General features: G+C 50.7%; 2 protein-coding genes across 5 annotated transcripts; one reads left to right on the top strand and one right to left on the bottom strand.

The window, feature by feature from the left end:
* Window positions 1-356: 356 nt before the first annotated feature.
* Window positions 357-7,655, bottom strand: DPCD (deleted in primary ciliary dyskinesia homolog (mouse)). Its single transcript, XM_027907959.1, has 6 exons — window positions 7,527-7,655; window positions 7,180-7,260; window positions 6,305-6,429; window positions 5,499-5,632; window positions 1,651-1,753; window positions 357-560 (listed from the first exon to the last, which is right to left on the bottom strand). The coding sequence occupies exons 1-6, from the start codon at window positions 7,588-7,590 to the stop codon at window positions 456-458; spliced, it is 612 nt and encodes a 203-aa protein (XP_027763760.1). The 5' UTR covers window positions 7,591-7,655; the 3' UTR covers window positions 357-455.
* Window positions 7,567-19,999, top strand: POLL (DNA polymerase lambda). Of its 4 annotated transcripts, XM_027907941.1 has the most exons (10): window positions 7,773-8,142; window positions 9,041-9,181; window positions 9,438-9,735; window positions 10,348-10,507; window positions 13,584-13,907; window positions 14,417-14,590; window positions 15,526-15,654; window positions 17,621-17,789; window positions 18,155-18,528; window positions 18,589-19,999. In XM_027907941.1, exons 2-9 carry the CDS (start codon window positions 9,067-9,069, stop codon window positions 18,517-18,519), a joined length of 1,734 nt encoding a protein of 577 aa, XP_027763742.1. In that variant the 5' UTR covers window positions 7,773-8,142; window positions 9,041-9,066; the 3' UTR covers window positions 18,520-18,528; window positions 18,589-19,999. The 4 variants fall into 4 exon arrangements, with proteins under 4 accessions (XP_027763734.1, XP_027763742.1, XP_027763748.1 ...); XM_027907933.1 differs by lacking the exon at window positions 7,773-8,142 and adding an exon at window positions 7,567-7,660 and having other exon boundaries at window positions 9,038-9,181; window positions 18,155-19,999; XM_027907947.1 differs by having other exon boundaries at window positions 9,441-9,735; window positions 18,155-19,999.
* Window positions 20,000-20,488: the final 489 nt, after the last annotated feature.

Raw genomic sequence — 20,488 nt, 5'->3', positions numbered from 1 at the left:
TGTTCTTGTTTTCCAAACATCACTGCCTTTGGTGATGGTGGCAAACAGAGGGAATTCCCAAGGGTGAAGCCAGGTGTCGTGTTGCTCACAGAGGATGGGGACAGGGCTGCTGGCTGTGTATGTGGTATGCTTCCTTTGTGTGCTGCAGCTTTTGGGGATTTGAGCAACCTGGTCTAGTGGAAGGTGTCCTTGCCCATGACAGGGGGGTTGGAATGAGATGATCTTTAAGGTCTCTTCCAACCCAAATCATTCTATGGTTCTATGAAATGTCAGCATAAATCAGCAGACCAGGCAGTAGACAGATCAACCGCCCTGCCATCTCCTTGGGCCTACAAAGATTCCTCCAGATGATTCAATTAACAACAGAACTGTTTTTTTATTAGATAAGGCAAAATAAATACCATGAAGCTGTGCCAGAGAGCTGCCCCTCACCTCAGCCTCTGAGCAGCCACTGCCTACTGGGTCTTACAATCTCCATCCCCACTGTTAGCTGCCTTTATCTTCTTCAGCTCCTTCTGCAGCTGCTCTTCTGCAGCCAGGATCTCCTTCGGCTTCTGGTACTGTAGGACAGAGAGACATTCCCCAAGCACTCCTAGTCAGTCTCTGCTCCAAGCAGACCAACTGGGGCCAGGTTCTACCAGCCCAGCAGGGCCCTCAATGCCAAGGGAGGCCTTGCCGATATCAGCTGCCTCCAAAGCCCATTTGGAGAGGTGGTGCCACCAAGCTAAGGACATTTGCCAAGATCCAGAGCATCTCTTACAGTGCAAGTAAAACCTTCCAGTTGGCCCCCACCAACCCCTCTGGAGTATCCTGGCCAACAAATCCTTGCCGTGCTCACTAACTGTATGTTCACAAGTGATTTATATATATATAGATTTATATATAAAATTCTTTTTTTTTTAAATGCAGAGAGAAGAGTTACAGTTCCTCTGTCCACCCCTCCGAGGCCCCTCACCCAGCTGCAGTTTAGTGGTGGATGCAGGTGCTTTTTGGCAAGGGTTTGGCTGGTAGCAAACAGAAGCTCAGGAGCACTCAAGGTGCTCCCCTTGGCCCATCTCCTCTGCACGTGCACCCCAGCTCTGCTGCGAGGTTTCCTGCAGAGGGCATGCCCTCTGGGTCACTGACTTCTGCATTGATGAAGACAAGCACCTGCTGCTCAAAAGCATCTGTCTGCTCCTTGCAACAAGGAGTGTCTCTCGCTTCTACCATGTGTTCCCTCTCTGACATAAAGCAGCAGGTGATTTTTTTTTTTTTTAATTTTTTTTTTTAAGGCTGAGAGACCTCCAAGTGCATCAGGTCCTTGGACTCATATTTAGAGCCAAGAGAAACTTAGTGTCACTAAGAGTAGAGGCTTGCTCAGGCCTGACAGAGAGGATATGTGGAAAATAGGGCACAACAGACACCCTTCCACCTGCAAGTCACCTTGAGAAGCAGGCAGGGCCCCTCCTGCAGTCTGGGCTCTCCTGGCTAGTGTCAGCATGCCCAATGTAATCTGAAACTCCCACTGACTGTGTGACAGAGAAGGGGGCTCATCAGTGACCCTCAGCAGATCTCCCTGCTCTGCCTCATTTCCCCACGTGTAAGAATTTTAACTTCTTTGTGGGCATAAAGAGAAGGGCAAAGTGCTGTTCTGTGTGGCTAAAACCTCACCGTGATGATGAGGGTGTTGTTGGCATGGGCGAAGCTCAGGGCAGCTGCGTCCAAGGGGAGGTGGTATCGGTCCAGATCAGGAATAGAGAACTTTTTATAGTACCTACAAATGAGAGAGGAGACAGAATTAAGGAAGGTGGGTTTCTATTACCCTGCTAGCAGTGCTGAGACACAGACTGCTGTTTTACAAGGTGTAGATGAGCTCAATAGATCTCTTAGGGTTGGCAGGAGGCCCCCGTACCATGTCGTCTGCCTGTTGGTGCCCCCAAGCTGGCAGAAGCACTAGAAACAAACCTACAAACTGGAAATCAGAGCTGGCAAAGTCCTGAAGGGCTTTGGTGTGTGAAAGCAGGCTTGGTCCCTCCAGCTTGCCCTTAAGTAATGCCAGACATGGTTAGGCATAGACTAGTCAGCCCTACCAAGAGGTGTCCCTTGTCTTTGTTCCTGATCATGACCTCTCATTCCCTCTAAGTTGCAGATCCATTTAGCTTTTGTCAAAACAGCTGTCAAAGCTTTTATGCCATATGACTTACTTTCCTGAGTGATGCACCATTTTGTGTTGCAATCCTTCCTAAACCCATCTTTTTGACTTCTTGCTGTGCTTCCTAGATAAACTTCTTGCTTTGGTGGCATGGTGGTGCTCAGACATAGCCCTGGGAACAGATCTCCAGGTGTAACTGCCCACAGTCACGCGAGCCTCTGCCCTGCAGCGTCTCCCTGCAGCCCACATGGTGGCTGTGGTGCTCCCCTGTGTTTACAGCTCTCCTAGTTGTTCTTTCCCTGGTCTCTATCCCAGTCTTCTGATAATCTCTCACATCCCAGCAGAGAACAGGCAAGTTTTTGCCAGCTCCCTGTCCAGCCTATGTCTCTCCACCAACCAAACCTTGGGCTTTGCTCAGTATGAAGGAAAGGTGATATGTCTCAGAACTGCAGAGGTTAAAACTCTCTAGGCAGGTAAGAGATTTCCTAAGACTTTGGGGCCAGAAGTCTGTAGACTTGTGTCTGTGTTTGCCTGAGACCTTTCTTGCTTGCCATGGCTCACCCTGCATCTACTGCTTCTCTATGACTAACTGGTGGTCCTGTGCCCACCCAGAGACATGGTTGGGTTCTTAATCTCTTCCAACACTCTCGTGGGCAGTCCTCTCCAAGGAATTGGCCTGTGGCTGGTATTGAGGTGCCTGGAGCAGAATGGGAACAGGCAGTGGCTGCTGTCATGCCATGAGAGGTGGTCCTCCATTCATTTGGCTGTGTGTGAGGCTTGGCCTCTTTAGCTACCTCTGCCCAAATTGCAGTTTATTTTCCAAGTCATGGTGAAAACAGCTACAAAGGGCAAATGGCTCTCCTGGTGCAGTGGGAGGAATGTACAGGGCTTGTTACCGCAGGGCTCAAACCGTTCTGTGTTGTCACTGCTGTCGGTATTTGGAAAAGGTGGCAGACATGGATAATAAGGGAGATGTCAAAGGTTAAACAGCAGAGATTAGATGAACACAAAGACATGTTAAGGAAGTGTTAACTTCTTACCGATTAGACAAAAAAAAAGCAGTACACAGAAAAAACCCACTGTTTCAAAGGGCCTTGGAAGTCATCAATGAAACAGCAGCATTCTGCTGCCCCAGGACTAAGGAGAAGGGGAGAAGAATGGCTTTGGCTGGCCTCAAACTAAAATCTGTGACAAGATCAAAGGAAACCAGATCTGCCTTGCCACCCCCTCCTCCTCCTAACGTTACCACTGCCTCTCGCTACAATAATTGAATCAGGTTTGGCGTTTGGGGAGGTGGCTTTCTGGGTTTGTTTTTAGAGTTTAGTTTAATGGATTTATTTTACAGCAAGAGGTTTTAAGCAAATCCCACTTGAGCAGCCCTTGCCGTGGCCAGAGGGAATGGGAGTGACTGGTGGAAGTGAAGAGCTCCTGTCTGGGCTGGGGAGGTAGCTGATGGGTAGTTATCCCTGCTAATGCAGGCTGATTCTCTGCCCTCGCCTCTCACCCCATGGCCAAGGGCAGTATTACACTCTGAGTCCTGGCCCAAGATCCAAAGTACGTATGTGAAATCACCTCTATTATTTTCCTACTGGAAACCCACTTTTTGTCAGCCTGTAGGGAAAACTGCTACTGGTATGCTGAGAATTTAGAGCTGAGCTATTCAGTAGTGACTTGGCAGCCCATCCTGTTACTTGTGCCTCTGGCTGGCAGTCAGCACAGCTCTGCTGCTCAGAAGCAGCGTGGCTGAATTCCAAGTGCTGGAGAGGCTCCGAGGCTTCCTTTCTCTCTCGTAGTGATGTGCGCTCTCTCTGTGGACTCCATGCCTTTGTTGCTATCTTGGAATTAGTTGCTGAGTGGTGCCTTGCCCTGGCTGAGACCCAGGAGAAATGATCTAAGATATCCTGGAGCCTGTACTAAGTGTTCCAGTGCTGGAGTCTGTCCCTGCTCTCTACTGACAGCAACGTCATTCTTGTCCTGAAGGAGATGACTTTCAGCTTTAATTCCAAAAGTCCTTAACAGTCATACGCAGGCCATGAGTTGCTGTTAAGTCCCTCGACTCTTTCTGACAGCAGTCTATGAGAGTGTAACTGTCTGCTGCTTGTGGGGGACTCAGCTGGTTTCCTGAGAGTGGTACAAAAAAAGCTTGAAGTCAAGTAGGGCATGGGTGAAGCCTCAGTGCTACATTATAACCTTACAGCATTTATGCAGCTGAGGAAGTTCCCACATAGACACTACTATCAGTAGGACTGGGAGTAGATAAGCCTGTTTGTGATAGTATGTGGTTGGATTTAGGATCACATGCTCCATTTCTGTCCTAGCTCCATGCGTATCCACATGTGGCTGATGGGAATCTCATTCACCTTTTGCTACAAAGCTCTCCCTACTAAAGCACCACTCTTCTGTGAATCCCTCTGCGTGCACTTAGGTCAGCATCTTTCCGCATTAGAATTGGAACTGCTTGCTGTTTCCGTGGGGTAGGCTCTCCTTTCCCAGCCTCCTGCTTTTGAACCCCCAGGTGTGCTGACGTGAAGCTCAAGCAGGCGCTCACCGGGAGACTCGCATGTGCCGCGACCTGAAGCAGCCGAGGGGCCGCAGTTCTATGCCGACAGCACCACCTACAGCCGCTTCCCATATCTTCCCTTGTGCTCCCGCGGCTCCCTCCGTGTGCTCTCTTCCCAATACTACAGCTCATCCTGGCTTATCTGAGCATCTACATGCTTTGGGGCACAGTGCTCATGTGTCATTCCATGAGAGATGCCATGTACTGACACACTAAAACATGATGCTTAAAAGCATTTTCCTTTTCTTTCCACTCCAACCTCAAATCTCTTTTGGCAGAACACCATTCAGTCTGTCTTTTTTGCTTGCTACTTACAGATCGTGTCATTGGCATTGTGACTACGGGACAGGTTTACAAAGGGAGATCTGTCTGTCTGGGTGCCCATGACTTTGCTGTACCTGCTGAATCCTGCAGCATGCTGAGATGCAATGACGGGCAAAGTGTCGTGTCAGGGGGAGACGATGGAATGCTCAACCTTTCAAAGGTCTGCAAGGCTCTTACTTTACTTTTCTAAGGGAGCAACATCTGACAGGGAAGGGACAGAGCAAACACCACGCTACTGCAACGAAGAGATGAATTTGCAAAGGCCAGTGCAGAGCTTCAGGGCCTCTACTGTAAATGTGTCTGGGGCAGTTGGGAGTGGAAATTGGGCAGCAGGAGACACGCACTGCAAGGTAGGGCCCTCAGCCCTTGCACAGAAGGGACAGAAGGCAAGAGGGAATAACACCCCTATGCAATCACTAGTCTGCCCTCTGTGCCAGCCCACCCCGAGGGACTGCCAGCACTGGCAGTTCTGTCCTTACTGACTTCTTGTTGGTGGTCCGGATGACACAGCAGCGCTGCTCCTCCTCCACGGAGACACTGTAGACCTCCTTGGGGTAGGGCAGGTTACGGATCCGCCACTGGAAGCTGCTCAGGGTATCCTTCCTCATGAAGACAGGCTACAGCAAACATGTACCTTTAGCAAGGCCCCTCCAGCTGCCTTCTCTCCTCCCTGTCCCTTTCTTCCTGTATTACCTTGTGAGACTCCACATGGGAGTAGCTCTTTTTTCACACTGGAACATTAGGGAGTAACTCAAGAAGCTGCCTGAGCACCGCTTTCCTAGAACTAGTGCTTTGCCTTTGCCCAGGGCACTGCCTGCTCTGCTTGCAGGAGGCTGAAACTTCAGCAAGGGAATCTTGCTGAGGGTTACAATGAAACTGGGCCTCTAAGCTAGAGGGGTGTGAAGATGAAACAGGATGTACTCTGTCAAGGAGCAGCCTGCTATGCACTGCCTGTGCTGGCCTTTCATTGCCATTGCCTTTGTTTTCCATCCTTTGACTTGTCCTGGCATCGGCTCCCCTGCCAGCCTGCTTTTTCAGAAGTCAGATAGCAGTTGCCCAACACAGCAGGACAGTTTCTTTACTTAGGGAAATTACAAATCTCTTGAAGACCCCCAAAAAACCTAAGCTGTACCTTCTTTCTACCCAGGCCCGCAGCTTTGGGATGATGTGTAGCTGAGTGCTAGGCACATTAAGGCTGTTTCTTGGGCTGTGAATGATCTACCAACTACTGCTGTAAGCACAAGACTAGGTAATTTTAGATGTAGTGGTGCCTGCAGACCCTTACATACATTTGAGCTGCTCTCCGTTATGAGCTCTGACTCCAGTGCTCCCACGAGCGGCGAGGTTGGCTCTCCCACTTCTACCTGCCACTTGCCAGTGCCCCCGAGGGTGTTCTTCTCTCGCCATTTTCTACCTATGGAAGAGACAAGAAGGGTTTTCATTATCCTGCTCTGTAACAAGTCCAGCAAATGACTGCCAAAGCTGCCCATCACACTGAGATGATATGAAGATATGTATTTTAATTCCAGTGATTTCCACTCTGGTGTGAGTGGATCTGATAACAGGCTTATTCCTAAAGTTGGAAATTCCATACTGACTGCCTCTCTTTTTTGCTACTTGGTGCTGAAGCCACGGCAGGGTTGCAACAGGTGCCATGCTGCAGCTGATGTGGTTTTGGACAAGAGCCATAATTGACACCGTGCTTTTTTGCGGTTGCAGAAGCCACCAAAAAGTGTATTTCAGCCCTGCATGTGGTACAGACTCAGTGCCAGGAAACCACAAAGGCAATCCCATTTAGTCCATCCAAGTCTGTCGTGAGAAATGAGGTGTTTGGGGGAGATCCTGGGCTAAAGCAAGGCTGGCTGTGCCATGGAAGTCAGAGAGCATTGGCTGCAGACAAGGCTGGCTGTGCCATGGAAGTCAGAGAGCATTGGCTGCAGACAAGGCTGGCTGTGCCATGGAAGTCAGAGAGCGTTGGCTGCAAACTGAACCATACTTATGTGCCTACAAAAATCCCACTACAGCCATGCCTCTCTCCCAGGGATGTGTAGGGGTGATTTGTTCCTGACCAGGCTGTCTTTCTCCACACCCCAGCTCTGAGCGGGCAGACCCATGGCCCTGCGGTTCTGTCCCGACCCACGGGACAGCTGAGAGCAACACTCACTCATCAGCTGGCCGGTACTGATGTCGTACTCTTCAGCCATCTCCTTCCCATCCTCGAACAGGTAGTGGATCTTCCGCTTCCCTAGAGGGAAAGCAGGAGGTGAGAATAACCAGGAATATATCTCCCCCTGGGTGTGGCTCTCTGTCCCGCTGTCTGGGGCACTATCCCATTGTCCGGGACTCCATCCCACCGCCGGCAGGCGCAGGGGGGCACTGCCCAGTGTGCCTGCACTGACGGCCTTGTGTCCTTCCCCGGGGCCCTGCCCGGGGTGCGAGGCTGTGCCAGGCAGCGCTCCCCTCTCCGCCCGCCCGCTGCAGGGTCACCCCCGCCCCTCGCCCCGCCGTTACCGTCCTGCACCAGCGCGGTCTTGCGGGCCGCCCGCAGCCGCTCCAGCCAGCCCGGCACCGCCATGGCGGCCGCGCCGTCACCGCGGCAACGCCGACACTTCCGCCCGCCGCAGGAAGCGCTGCCCGGCCGGGCCCAGCGGAGCGCGGCCCTGCCCGGGCACAGCCCCGACCGGACCGTGCACAGCCCCGGCCTCGGCGGGCACACCTCCCCGCACCGAGCACAGCTCCCCTCCTCCGGTGCGGCCGGATCGCCGCCCCACACGCCCTCGCCCTCCCTCGCCCCTCCCCGCGCCCGGCCACGAGGTTTAGGGGGGGTCGTTCTTGCTGCCCCCGGGGTTGTGGGTGCTGCCAGCCCCGGGCCGGTGTCCTTGAAGCCCTGGCGGCCTGAGGGAGGCTGGGCGAGGCAGGCTTGGCACCCACCGCGTGGGTTGTGGTTTACGCGAGTTAAAATCCGACCTGGAGGAACACACTGCCCAGTTCTTGAAATGGACTTGGGCACCCAGAGGTTTGGTGGGTGTTGGTGTGCTTTTTTCCCCCCTTTGTCTAACGTAAAGGACTACTGTTTCCAGAGGGCTTTTGGTCAAAACGACCAGAAAACAGAAAAATTTCAGTGAAGGTGAGTTTTAGAAATGCAGCAGGGTTTCTGTTCCCCTGGACCCGAACTCTTCCTTGCAGGAGCAAGAACTTAAGTCGAGCTCTGGGTTGGTTTTCATAGGATTGTGTTTAATGCTCAGAAGAGAGTGTTGGAAGAAGATGCGGCCAGGTGGGACCTTTTTCAGCTCTCTAGACTTAATAGGATAGGTTTGTGCTGGCCTGTGTGTCAGAAACCTCTTAAGTGAAACACAAAGGCTCCCCAGAGAGGAAACCAAGTTGGTGTTGACTTGATGGAAGGGGCTCTTGGGGTACTGAGTGATTTGTCTGGGCTACAGAAAACTGAGTTTCCTGCTGTCCTGGTAGTTAAAGCTTTTGTAGGGTTTGTGATGGTAAAGCTACAGCTGCACCAATATTGAACTTGGCTAGTTAATCTTTACTAACTTGCTGTTTTCAGCTGAAGCGGAGTTGGGAGTTTTCTTCTTATGGCTCTACGAAGCGCCTGGTGCCAATCAGCTATTTTATCTCTTCTTGTTAGTGACTGGATTTCAGCCATGGCAGGAAAGGTGTTTCACTCTTGGGAATGTCCTTAAGAAATATCTGGGAAATAAAGTTGCTTCTTTTGGCTGGGCAGGAAGGAGCTCCAAAATGTTAAAGCAGTTGAATGCTTTCTGTTACAAGAACTCAGCCTTAGGAATTTCTAAGGTATTCAAGCAGGGCTGACTTAAGTGACTTCTTGATTTTGTGATCTTGTTGGCTGCGATTCTTATTTCTGGGTGCCTCCCTCAAGGTGAGTGTTTTTGTAAGCCAACAACAAAAAAAGAACTTCAGACCAACCAAGTGAGCAAAATGAGTGAATCTTAAGTTGTTGTGATTGGCTAACACTGTTGTAAGCAACCTTGCTCTTTCTTATTTGTCTTCAGCAATTGCTACTGACCTCGCCAGGCCTATGGAGCCACGAGGGATTGTAAAAGCCTTTCCCAAAAGGAAGAAGGTGAGAGATGACTCAGGGAAAAGTGTCCCTCCAAAGATCCCAAAAGATGAAGGAACAGAGGTACCTGAGGGTAAGTCCTGTGTCCCTCTGTGGAATATAATACTGCTACCCAGCTTGTTAACTGGAAGTGCTGTTCCCCAGAGGCTTTCTCTGGCCCTGAGTATGTGTTCCTGCGTAGAGATCATGGTCAGCTTGCTTTGGTGTGTCCAGCTGGAGCCCCCCAAAGACTGCCTGCCAGTGCCATCAAATCCTGTGTGAGATGTAGCCCTGTTGGCTTGGGACACATTCTCTTTGTCCCTGAGCCCCTGCCCCTATGCTTCCCTCAGCAGAGTGGCTGAAACCCGTCACTGCCTACGTGCTGCAGGCTGGCCTTGGCCAGGCCAGGGCAGAGATCTTCCACAAGCAGATTGTCCACAATGGGGGTGTGGTACGCAGCCAGCTCTCCCCGGAGGTGACACACGTCATTGTGGCTGAAGACATGGACTGTGACCGGGCCTTTCGGCTCCTGAAACTAACCAAGCTGCCCCCGGGCCTGCGGCTGGTGAAGGCATCCTGGCTAAGTGCTTGCATCAGAGACCAGAAGCTGCTGAGTACTGCTGGCTATGGTGTCTTTATCCCTCACAGGTATGCAAATGCCATGCTATCATTCCTCCTTAACAGTTCTTCTACCCTAAACTGAGCTAAATTTTGACCTCTGCTCAAAATCTTGGACTGTAACTTCTTGCAGCTCTTGTGGGCATGACTCAAAGTTCTGTGGGGTAGCAAAACATGGAACAGAGCCCAGAAGTGCTAACAGGAGTCCTGTTGCTTCCTACACATGCTAAAGGCACCCCTTCATAATCCATCAGTGATAGAAAGATTTCTTTTTGAAATGCTGGGGGTTAAGTGATGTTTCTTACTTATTGCAGATGAAAGGTAGAGAGAGAATTGACAGCTACGCACAAGAGGAAATAAGGAATGGAGCAACAGGCACAGGCTATGATCAAAATGTTTTGGTAAAGTTTTGCAGAGAGAGTCCAAGGGTGAGGTAGATATGAGTGGAAGTTGCAGGTCAGTAAAGTAGGTTGTAACTGGGGAGTTGAGCTAAAACCAGAATAATTAATCTGTGATCTGAGAGAGAACAATTCGTATGGATTGTTTGCTCCATCCTAAAATGTGCTGAAGGATTTCTCAGTCAAAATTCTGGGGACTGAGAAGTCCTCCTTCTCCTGTACTAAGGCATCTGATCCATGGTAGGTACCTGGAGGAGGCAGAACTCCAGAGAGAACAGCAGCAGGTCAGTGAAGAAATCCAGCCGTCGGCAGAGGAGGGAGCAGTGAAACGAAATTCTGAATCACAGGTGGTGGATTCCTCACAGCGGGGCCTGGGCACTCTTGGACAGCAGCAACTGGGTGAGGTAAGGCTTTCCTGCACAGGCCCATCTCCTTGTGAGCAGATCCTGCATGCTGCTTTTGCTGGCTAAGAGCATCCCTGCAGGGATACAGTGTGAGATTTTCTCAGCAAAGGGAAGGCGTTTGGAATTCTCAGTGAGTTGGTGCTGGATGACTTAGGCTGTGGACATGGTTACTGCTTCTCTTTGTCCTTTTTAGGTGTTAAGAATAGAAACACCACCCCTTAAATTGCTGTTCCCATCAGAATATTTCCAGCTGAAGCAGTCCTGATGCTCTGATCAGGCCAAGGCTCACTTTGGTGATCATATTTCCCCTGCATCCTTTTGAGGAATATTCCCCAGCTGAGAATATCTCCCTTTCAGGAAGCTGTCTCTGATATTTCATCCCATGTTCCTGCCTAAGCCATACTGACCCATTCTCTGCTCCTTGGCAAGCACCCTGTTCAGGCACATGTGCAGTGGATTGGGTTGCTACCGGAACGATTGTGGTAGTGTGCTTAAAATGTCTGTGGTAGGTTATTAGTGGCCTCTGCTGCGAGCCAGCTTCTCTGGCCTGCTGTTAGCTTTCCTTCCTTTCTCTGTATTTTTGGTCAAGTTAGATGAATTCTTTTTGTGCATTGGCATAATTCAGATCTATCTGTAGCAAAGTTACCTCAGACATCTTAGAGCTGCAGCTGCCTTGTATTGCTGTACCTGTTTTCCAACATAGTCCCAAATTTTGTTTCACAAAATCCTGTAGTTAGTCTCTGCTCACAGAGGGCTCTTTTGGTTTAGACTTTCTCTTGAATATGTGTAGAAGGGGTCTTTTTTCCCCATACCAGTGTGTTCTAGGAAGGATTGGCTGCTTCTTAATTGCATCACCTTTGCAGTTATCCCATTTTTGCTGTTTCTTGTAACACTAGCTCAGTGGCAATTGTAATTAGCACTTAATGGGAGAAAGGATCTTTTGTACTCTTATGGATACTGTGGTATCTGCCTGCTTTCTGCTCATGTTTACTTTGGATGGTCTACTGCTAGAGTCTGAAACCTTATTGCCTTTTTTTATTTAAACCCCCTCACCCCCTCAAGCAGTGATGCTTCCTGTTAGTCAGTGCACAAAAGCCATATCTGTAGATATTTCAGTAAAATCCCTTGTACCAAGCTTAGGATTATGTGAGTTTGGGGAGGAAAACCCATGGGATATACTTTAAAGACAATACCAATCACTTTTGAAGCCCAGCTGGACCAGTAAAGCTGAAACTTAGTTTTCAAGTAGCGTCCATTTAAGGAGAGTCTTTTTCAGCTTGAGTGGATGTTTTTTCTTTAGGAGATGATGAGTGTGACAGTGTTTCATACTAAAAAGGGACTGCTTTGGAAGTTCTGCCTTTGGTTGTAAACTCCTGTGAGGAAATCCTGTTACCAGTCAGACTGTAGCAATCACTTTGTGACTGACTTCCAGATGCAGTGGCAGTTGCTCTCTGTGAATCTGGGGCTGTTACCCCAGGCTGCCTGCTTCCCTCTCAAGCAGCCTGTTGCCTCAGCTTCAACTGCTCTTCTGGCTCCTGTGCTGTGCTCCAGACAAACCATGTGCATCCCAGTCTCACCCACTAGCTCTAGCGAGTCAGGTGCTCTAGGATACTGGAGCATCTTAGAAGCTAATGGGACTAGTTGTTTTTGCATGTGTGGTTGTAAAAAGCCCATCAGCTTTGTGGGCCAAGTGTAGAGAGTCAGGGCTTTAAATGCTGTTTCACTTGTGTGACACTGATGGCTGAGAGGATGGCAGTTGCATTCAGCTCCAGCTGCAGAGTTCTTTGCATTGTGGTTGGATAACATGCTCCTTAAATGATTTTGAGGGGCTTGCTAACCTATCTGAGCACTCTGAGGCTTTTCTGCCCTTAGAGGGAACAGCACCTTAAGGCAGTTGCGTTTCAAGGCAAATAAAACTACTTTAGTCTGTCAAATCCTCAGTCTGACACAGTTTTCAGGGTTATAAAACAAGATTACAAAGGGGAAACATTCTGCCTCTTCTTCCTAAATACAGTTCCTGCAAGATATAGAGCTGAAGTGTCTCCAGACCTCCTTAGCCAGCAGAAACAGAGGTTGTAAGGATATGGCTCTGACTCAGGCTGAGGCTCTGCAGATACTCATAACAGGACTTACTGTGCTGCATGTAATTGCTAGACTGATCCCAAACAGCCCTGTGCCATTCAGTGTTACTTCCACTACACAGAACCTCTTGGATCTTTATGGACTCCTGTGTTTATACATCAGGAGAGAGGGGGACCCCCATTAGCAAAGCAGTCTACAAAGCCTGTGTGCAGCTTCCCACTTCTATCCCTTTTGTTCATTACCTGAAGCCAAGGCTCATTGTTTCTTAAGTCTACACAGAGGCATCCTAATGCTGAGGGTATCAGCAAATGCATACATCGGTTCTTTCTTCTGTCACTGAGGAATGTGGAGTCCTTTGTGTCATTCCTTCCTCCCCCTTTTCTCTTGCAGATAGCCATGGGGAAAACGAGGGGGTTTTAATTTACTACTCTGTGAAGATTTTGTGTCTGTAAACTGAAAACAGAGTTCAGTGCCTATCTCCTGTCACCTGCATCATGGGGTGGAAAGTGCAGGGTCTGAATGTGAGAGATGTGCTTATGCAGCCAACAGACCAGTGAAAGGTTTCCCAGTGGGAGCAGAGAGTCAGGATCTCTGCCGGCCAGGGATTTTGGCATTACCATAACTTGCTGCTGGCAGCAGTTGCTCACTTAATCATTGTCATATCTCAGTTGGGTGTCAGGGGCTTGGCTGTAGGAGGTGTGTGTGTGCTTGGATCACAGGTGGACAGCAGCCTAATCTCCTGTGCTGTGTGAGATGTGCGTGTAGCTTCAAGGGGTGCAGGTGTAGCTTCAAGGGGTGCAGGTGTAGCTTGAGATGTGAAGAGCTGTGGTATGCATATAAACAACCACTTCTAATGGTGGCAGTTGGAGCACTGCGTGCCCGGGAGGTTGGTTATTGCTCTGAGTTCCTGATCTCAGAAGTAACCTGTGCCAAGGGGACATATGTGAGGCATACACTTATTCTCACATGGCTGCTTTTCTGTCTCTCCCTAAAGAAATACTCTGATGATGAAGACAGCGAAGGAGAAGATGCTGGTGTCACCCAGGGAGATCTGGAAGCCTTGATTTCAGGCCGCTACCCTGTGGAGTCATCAGAGGAGAGCAGTGACAGCTCTTCCACAGTGGCCCAGCCTCCTACCAAGTGGGTTTGTGCCCAGTCTTCCAACAGCAAGAAGGAGAATCACAACCAGTGTATCACAGAGAAGCTGGAAGTGCTGGCAAAGGCTTACTCTGTTCAGGGGGACAAGTGGAGAGCTCTGGGCTACACCAAAGCCATCAATGCACTCAAGAGCTACCACAAACCAGTCACCTCCTACCAGGTAAAACACCTTCCCAGGGTGGTGGAGCAGGGAGATAGACCTTGGATGAAAGTTGTGTAGCAAGTGCAAGTTGGGATTCATTGACCACCTACAATGTTTTCAGAACAGCAGAAAAGTGGAATCTGAGCCTTTTAGAGCTGGATCTGAGCACTCATGATAAACGCCTTCCTTGGGCACAATGCAGGGACATTCTCACCTTTGCCTTCATCATCATCAGCTGGGCATTGTTTGAGATAATATATAAAACTAACTGGATCTGAGCCTTATGCACTGTGGCAGTCCATCTGTTCAGCATGTTAGTGTTTCTGTCCTGTTCTTCATACTTCTCCTTTTCCCCTTGAATTTAAGAGCCTCTGTAAGCCTGGGCTAGAGAGGAGACTGTCAGGCAGAACTGGTCCTGCCATTTACCAGTTACTGATTAAATGACTTACCAGGCTATGGGTGGGTAGCAGCTCCCCAGCTTGTCTATGATCTTTGCTTTTCCAGTAGCAACTCTGGTTTCTTTCTAGGAAGCCTGTAAAATCCCTGGGATTGGGAAGCGGATGGCAGAGAAGATCCTGGAGATCTTGGAGAGTGGGCACCTGCGCAAGCTGGATCACATCAGTGAGAGTGTGCCTGTGCTGGAGTTGTTTTCCAACATCTGGGGAGCAGGGGTCAAGACAGCTCAGACATGGTACCAGCAGGTAAGTTCAGTGCCTCCCACGAGGGGCTCTCAGACTATGGTTTGAAGACTGCTGCGGAAGCAGAATTACTTTCACAAATATTTTAATTGCCAGTATCCACAGATGAGTTTTGAATCTGCTTCTTTTGGGAGAAACTACAAGGCTGGGTTCCCTTGTGTGTGTGTTTGGGGAGAATGGAATGCACTCAGCTAAAACTTGAATTTGGGTGGGGGTAGAGGACAAAGATGTGGGGGAGAGGAGTGGGGGACATGCTGCCTCTTCTGTAGTATCACTTCTTGGAGCTCATCTCACACTGTGTTTGGCAGTGGCACTGCTAAGAGCCAGGCTTGAACCAGGGCATCTTGTTCACAAAAGCTGATCTAGTTGCTGGGCTGTTAGCCTGGCTGGCTCCCGTACCTGTCAGTAGTCATCCACCTTGTCTGGAAGTTGTAAAAGCGAGGTTGAAGTAATTGTACCAGCAGGAACAACCCAGCCCACTGGCTGGGTTCCTTCTTTAAAAAACAATTTGTCTCCCAAGCACAGAGCTAATGAAGCCTCACTTCCTGTAGTGTTTGGTTTGTGACTGGGTTCTTTGCTGTCTTAAAAATATGTTTGTGTTCACACTATAGGATTTTCCTCATTGGAGTGTTATGGGTGCTATTCCTTTACCTGCACTGCTTGTTTTCTTTCAGGCTGTAGGAACACCTTGCCTTAAGAGCAGTAGTCTTCTGTCAGGTATAATTAAGATTCAGAGTCATTGTGGGGTGGAGATTAGAAGTGTCTGTAGTACTGGGATTGCATGAATCCCTTGTTTTAGGAGCCAGGCCCTAAGCATTCTCTATGTGGGATCTCAGAAGCTGTGACTGGCCTAGACTTGAGACCCAAATCTTAGTGGAAAGTATTTGAAGAGCAAAGTCTTGGTAGACATTTGAATATCATCACCTGGTCTGCGCTAGGGTTTCCGGACGCTGGATGATATCCGCACCAAGGCAACCCTCACCAGCCAGCAAGCTGTGGGACTGAAGCACTACACGGATTTCCTGGAGCGCATGCCTCGGGAGGAAGCTGCACAAATAGAGCAGGCTGTGAGTAGCCCAGGCCCTCAGAGTACCTGCTGTGAAAGGTACACTGTGAAAATGTCCCTCACTGCTATAGCTGAGCTCTTAAGCTTCTCCTCTGTGTGGGGTCACTGCTTGGGGGATCCCTTATGGGCATGACCACACAAGGCACCTACTTTGCCCCATCAGAAGGTTCAGTTTGAGTGCCTGGAAAGGAGGAGGATACTTCACAGGTGTCAGTTCTACACACTGCTTTGAAAAAGGCTGCATGTGGCATGGTGGGATGAGCAGGTTCCCAGCTCCTCTTTCCTGCCTCTCCTCATGGCTGAGATGTCTGCTTTCAACCGAGGTGTCCCTGGTGCTGCTTCTCTGAAGGAATCTGTGAGCACCCTGTGATCTGGCTGTCAGTGGGAGGACAGAGGGTGGATACCCTTGCTGGAAGGAAAGGGGGGATCCAGGTTGCAAATGGGTGCTGCTTGCTCTAGGATGCTGTGGCACTCCAGGATTGTGGGCTGCTAAGTCAGTGTACCCTAATGTGAGCAGAGAGCCTGGGGGACACACTGTCATTGCTCGCCCTGTGCTCTGGGATCACCATGGAAGCAGCAGCCAGCGTGACCCTGTCACTCGGCCACAGGGCCTGGCCACAAAGAATAAACTCCTGCCAGGCTCCTGCTGGGGTGTCAGTCCCGTGTGCCGGATTAGCCATTTTGGTGGTGAGTGGTCCCTTTCCCAGGCAGGCTGGGCTGAGGAGCTGGCTCTTGGGAGTGGGTCTATTGTTATCTTGATGGGATTACTGTGCTCTTCTCCATACACTCACACACACCTCTGATCCAGGCCCAGGAGAGAGAATGAGGGATTAGTCACTGTCTGTGCTGCCTGTCACAGTGAGATCTGAGGAGCTTTTAGGCTCTTGGGTGGGGCTGGGAATTTTCTAGAAATCTTCATTTAAAGCCAGAAGGGGGGCAAGGACACCAGAGGAGGGCTTGCTCCGCATGAGAAAGGCTTGTGGCTTCTTGGAGCACCTTTGGGGCAAAGGTTAATGGGTTTATCTCTTGCTAATGAAGGATGATCCCCAAGAGTGACAAGGGGCTGTGGGCATGGACACTGCCTTGCTGAACCCCATCCTCTGTGATGGCCTCATCACTGGGAATTGCTGAGCCCCTCATTATTTACTGCCAGCAGGGTGATTGGCACAGTCAGACCAAGAATACTTTAGTCCTGTCCAGGGACTTGGGAGCCTTTCTTAAGATTTTAATAAATGAAGCCATCAGAATTAATGCTGTCCGAGGAAAACAGGAGCTGGGGTCCAGCCTGGAGACTGGACTGCATTAGGGAAGGTTTTGATTATGTGTGTCTGACTGCTAGCAGCAGCATGTTGGCATCCATTTGGTCTAAAATGCTGGGGCAATTGGCTTTCTCTGGGTCAGGAAGCCCAGTTCTCCTGCAGAGGCAGAGCTCTTTGCAGGAGTGAACTCAAAGGGATACTCCAGATTTTCTGCTGTAGAGTCCTTGGGGAGACTCCATAAACCCATCCCTGCTTCTGAAAAAGGACCTGTGACTGTCTCCTGTTAAATTGTTTCTCTTTGTGGGCAGAACTGGTGAGCTTTGTACTCCTGGCCTGCCAGGCAGCTGAAAAACCTGTCTCCTGCTGTCTTAAAACTGAAGGCTCTGAAAACTTGTGCTGTACTTTGACCCTTCAGTAGGGCTGCATCTTCCTACTTGTCCTAACCCAACTCGAGCCCAGTGCCCCCAAGAGCTGATCATTGGTGGTGCTGGGTGTTTGCAGGACTGGATGGAAGCCACCCCAGCTCTCCTGTCCCCTGACAGCAGGCCAGCCTTCTTGTGGGGGCAGGCTGCCAAGTGTCCGCCCTATATGGAGACCCTGGAGATGCAGGACAGGCCTCAAGGCAGGCACAAGATCCTTTTCTGTCTTAATGTAAAGAGAATGAAGAGTCTGGCCTCTGATTCCTCATCCCTCTTTCTCTTTTTGAAGGTCAGACAAGCTGCCCTGGCCCTGAAGCCAGGGCTTGTGTGTGTGGCATGTGGCTCCTACCGTCGGGGGAAGCCCACCTGTGGCGATGTGGATGTGCTGGTCACTCACCCAGATGGGCACTCTCACCGTGGGGTGTTTAGCAAGCTCCTCGACAGCCTCCACAGGAGCGGTAAGAGGGCTGGGGGCGGGCACATGGTGGTTGGAGCTGTTCGTAGCATGGCCAAGTTGAGGAGGCATTGAGGCGAATGGCATTCATTGAAAGACAGGTGATTGCTTTTCCCAGGGACAGAACATCTTGTTAGTCCTTAAAAGTACTGCCCCTGGTCCTGGCCTCACTCCAGTGTTCAGGAGAAAGTGTTGCTGCAGCTCAGCATGGTTTCTCCTGTCTGGGTGAGGCTGTCAGGGCTGACTGTGGATTATTCCTTGGGTCCCACAGGACGTTATGAGACAGCTGCTCTCTGGACAGTGGCGAGTGGGGCATGGGGATGGCAGTCTCTATCATTCAGCTCCTCTTTGCCTGTTCTCTCTCCCCAGGCTTCCTGACAGATGACCTGGTGAGTCAGGAGGACAATGGTGATCAACAGAAGTACCTGGGGGTGTGCCGGCTCCCTGGGCCGGCCCAGCGGCACCGCCGGCTGGACATCATTGTGGTGCCGTACAGCGAGTTCGCCTGTGCCCTGCTGTACTTCACCGGCTCCGCTCACTTCAACCGCTCCATGCGGGCCCTGGCCAAGACCAAAGGCATGAGCCTGTCAGAGCACGCCCTCAGCTCGGCCGTGGTGCGAGGCCCTGGAGGGGTCAAGGTGTCAGCAGGTCACACTCTACCCACTCCCACCGAGAGAGATATCTTCATTCAGCTGGGGCTGCCGTACCGGGAGCCCTCGGAACGGGACTGGTGATGCCCAGATGTCACCAAGCACCCCGGGCCTGCTGCTGTGCTGCTGTTTTGAAGGGTGCTGGTTTCCCCAGTGCTGCTTTGCAGTGGCTGCACACTGAGGGAACGTATTCCACCAAACTGGGGCTCGTTGCAAGTGAGAGGCCCTGCTGCTGACAGAGCTGTGTGGCTTCACCCAGCAGAGGCTATGGGTTGGAACCACACTGGAAGCATATCAAGGCAACTCCTGGCTACCAAAAGGGCTCACTGCCCATCAGCTACCCTGGCCCTGCTTTTCCCAGCTTCAGAAGGGTGGATGGCAGAGCCCTGTGATCCAGCCCCTGACAGTGCTTGGGAACAGAAGTGCTATGCATCTTCTGTGTCTGAGCATAGACACCAAAATTTCTGTCCTGAGCTACGAAAAAAGGCAGCAGGGGTCTAGCTTGGCTGTGGAACAGGCCTTTCCCCTTCTCACTACTGCTGACAGCTTCTACTGCAGGAATCATAAGGAGTTCCACTGTGTTGCTGTTGTGTCCTTCTGTCTGAGCTGACATGTGTCCTCTGGTGGGTCTCACTGCACAGGGCCAGGCTGCTCTGCCACCAGCAGTAGACTGCCACTGAGGTGCTGTGCCAGCTTGCTCTCAGTTTGTCGTGTGCTAAGGATCCTCCAGATCCACAGAGAGCCTTGGTCTGGCCCTCTCCTTTCCTCTCATTGCATGAGAGGACCAGACCTTGCAGCCTGGGGGACTGTGCTCAGGAAGAGTGTGAATGTAGTGGCTCTGAGTGTAACCCAGCAGGGCTGTGTGTGTTGTGTGTGTAGGAGGCATGAAGGCAGAGAGAAACACAAGGAGATAGTTAAGTTCTAATCTGGGCAATTTAGAACTTAATTAGCTTTCCCCTTTTTTGAGTGGAAGCCATGGAGTCATCTGGTCTTTGATCAGGGAGAGTGTATGTGTTTGTGTATGCATGTGCATGTGGCTGGCCCTGCCGGTTCTATGGGAGTGAATTTTATTTCTCAGGAAACCTCGACTGTTTTATATTCTGGAGATGAATTTCCCAGAGACGTTCAGTGCTCTGTCTCCATTATGGGTATTGCAATGGTTCCTCCTGGCAGAGGTGCTGCTCTGCGGCATCAGCTGCCGGAGGTGCCATGGTGGGCATTTCTGTGCCAGGACCCCGGGGCTCCCACTCCTTTGTCCTGTGGGAGACCCAGCCATCCCTAATCTGCACTTTGCCTCGTCTTTGTCACACACAGTGACAAGCTGCATGTTTGCTGCTGGGGCAGGCACAAGGGCACTAAACCTGGTGGTTTGCACAGTTCCTCTGCACTGTCAGCCGTGGCTGCTGGGCACCAGCAGTGGGGCTGGAGCTTTGCTGGGGGAACCCTAAGCCCAGCAGTGGCATTTGTCAGCTCAGCATTTCTGCTGGACACCCGAGGGAAATGAATGTCTTTTGGCATGTCTTGGTGCATTTAAATTTGAAGTGTAATAAATCCCTTCTCTGTTTTCCCTTGCCATCTGTCTTACTGCTCTCTGCACTGCAACTGTTGGGTCCTTCCCCCTAGTGCTGACCAGGAGCTCCTCCTGTGCTGGCCCATTTCCCTGATTTCAGTGGAGGCAGGGAGAAGGCAATGGAGACCTTTATGCCATTAGATCAGCACTTCTGGCTCTCGTAGCAGGGAGTTGCTGGCCACCGTCCTCCCATGGCAGAGCAGGACCTGGCTCTGTCCTGGCATCCATTTGGCCACGTCACTGAGCTCTGAGCCTTGGGCTGAGCACTTCCTTCAGGTGTGGAGTCAGGAAGGGATTGCTGTCAGCTTTTCCATATTCATCAAACAGTAGGGCATGTGGGAGTTGGCTGCTGCTCTGTCTCCTGTGCCTGGAACACAGCTCAGTCTCCTGAGCATGGAAATGCTGTAGTTGTCCAAGGGGAATGTGAGCAGCCTGGATGCCAAGGGAGCACATGGAGATGAGCAGCAGTAACAATTGGCTCAA

The sequence above is a fragment of the Empidonax traillii genome, unplaced genomic scaffold, assembly GCF_003031625.1.
Source record: "Empidonax traillii isolate 1590-97213 ecotype Southwest subspecies unplaced genomic scaffold, ASM303162v1 scaffold27:size3997909, whole genome shotgun sequence".
Classification (NCBI taxonomy): Eukaryota; Metazoa; Chordata; class Aves; order Passeriformes; family Tyrannidae; genus Empidonax; species Empidonax traillii.
This window is presented reverse-complemented; position numbering and strand designations above follow the sequence as displayed.

Coding starts and splice junctions, on each gene's coding strand:
- DPCD (XM_027907959.1), bottom strand. CDS start 7,590: ATGGCGGTGCCGGGCTGGCTGGAGCGGCTGCGGGCGGCCCGCAAGACC. Junction 5,633..6,304: donor TAACGGAGAGCAGCTCAAAT/GTATGTAAGGGT, acceptor TGTTTGCTGTAG/CCTGTCTTCATGAGGAAGGA. Junction 1,754..5,498: donor ATCCGGACCACCAACAAGAA/GTCAGTAAGGAC, acceptor TCTCATTTGTAG/GTACTATAAAAAGTTCTCTA.
- POLL (XM_027907933.1), top strand. CDS start 9,067: ATGGAGCCACGAGGGATTGTAAAAGCCTTTCCCAAAAGGAAGAAGGTG. Junction 15,655..17,620: donor CTGCACAAATAGAGCAGGCT/GTGAGTAGCCCA, acceptor CTCTTTTTGAAG/GTCAGACAAGCTGCCCTGGC. Junction 17,790..18,154: donor CGACAGCCTCCACAGGAGCG/GTAAGAGGGCTG, acceptor CTCTCTCCCCAG/GCTTCCTGACAGATGACCTG.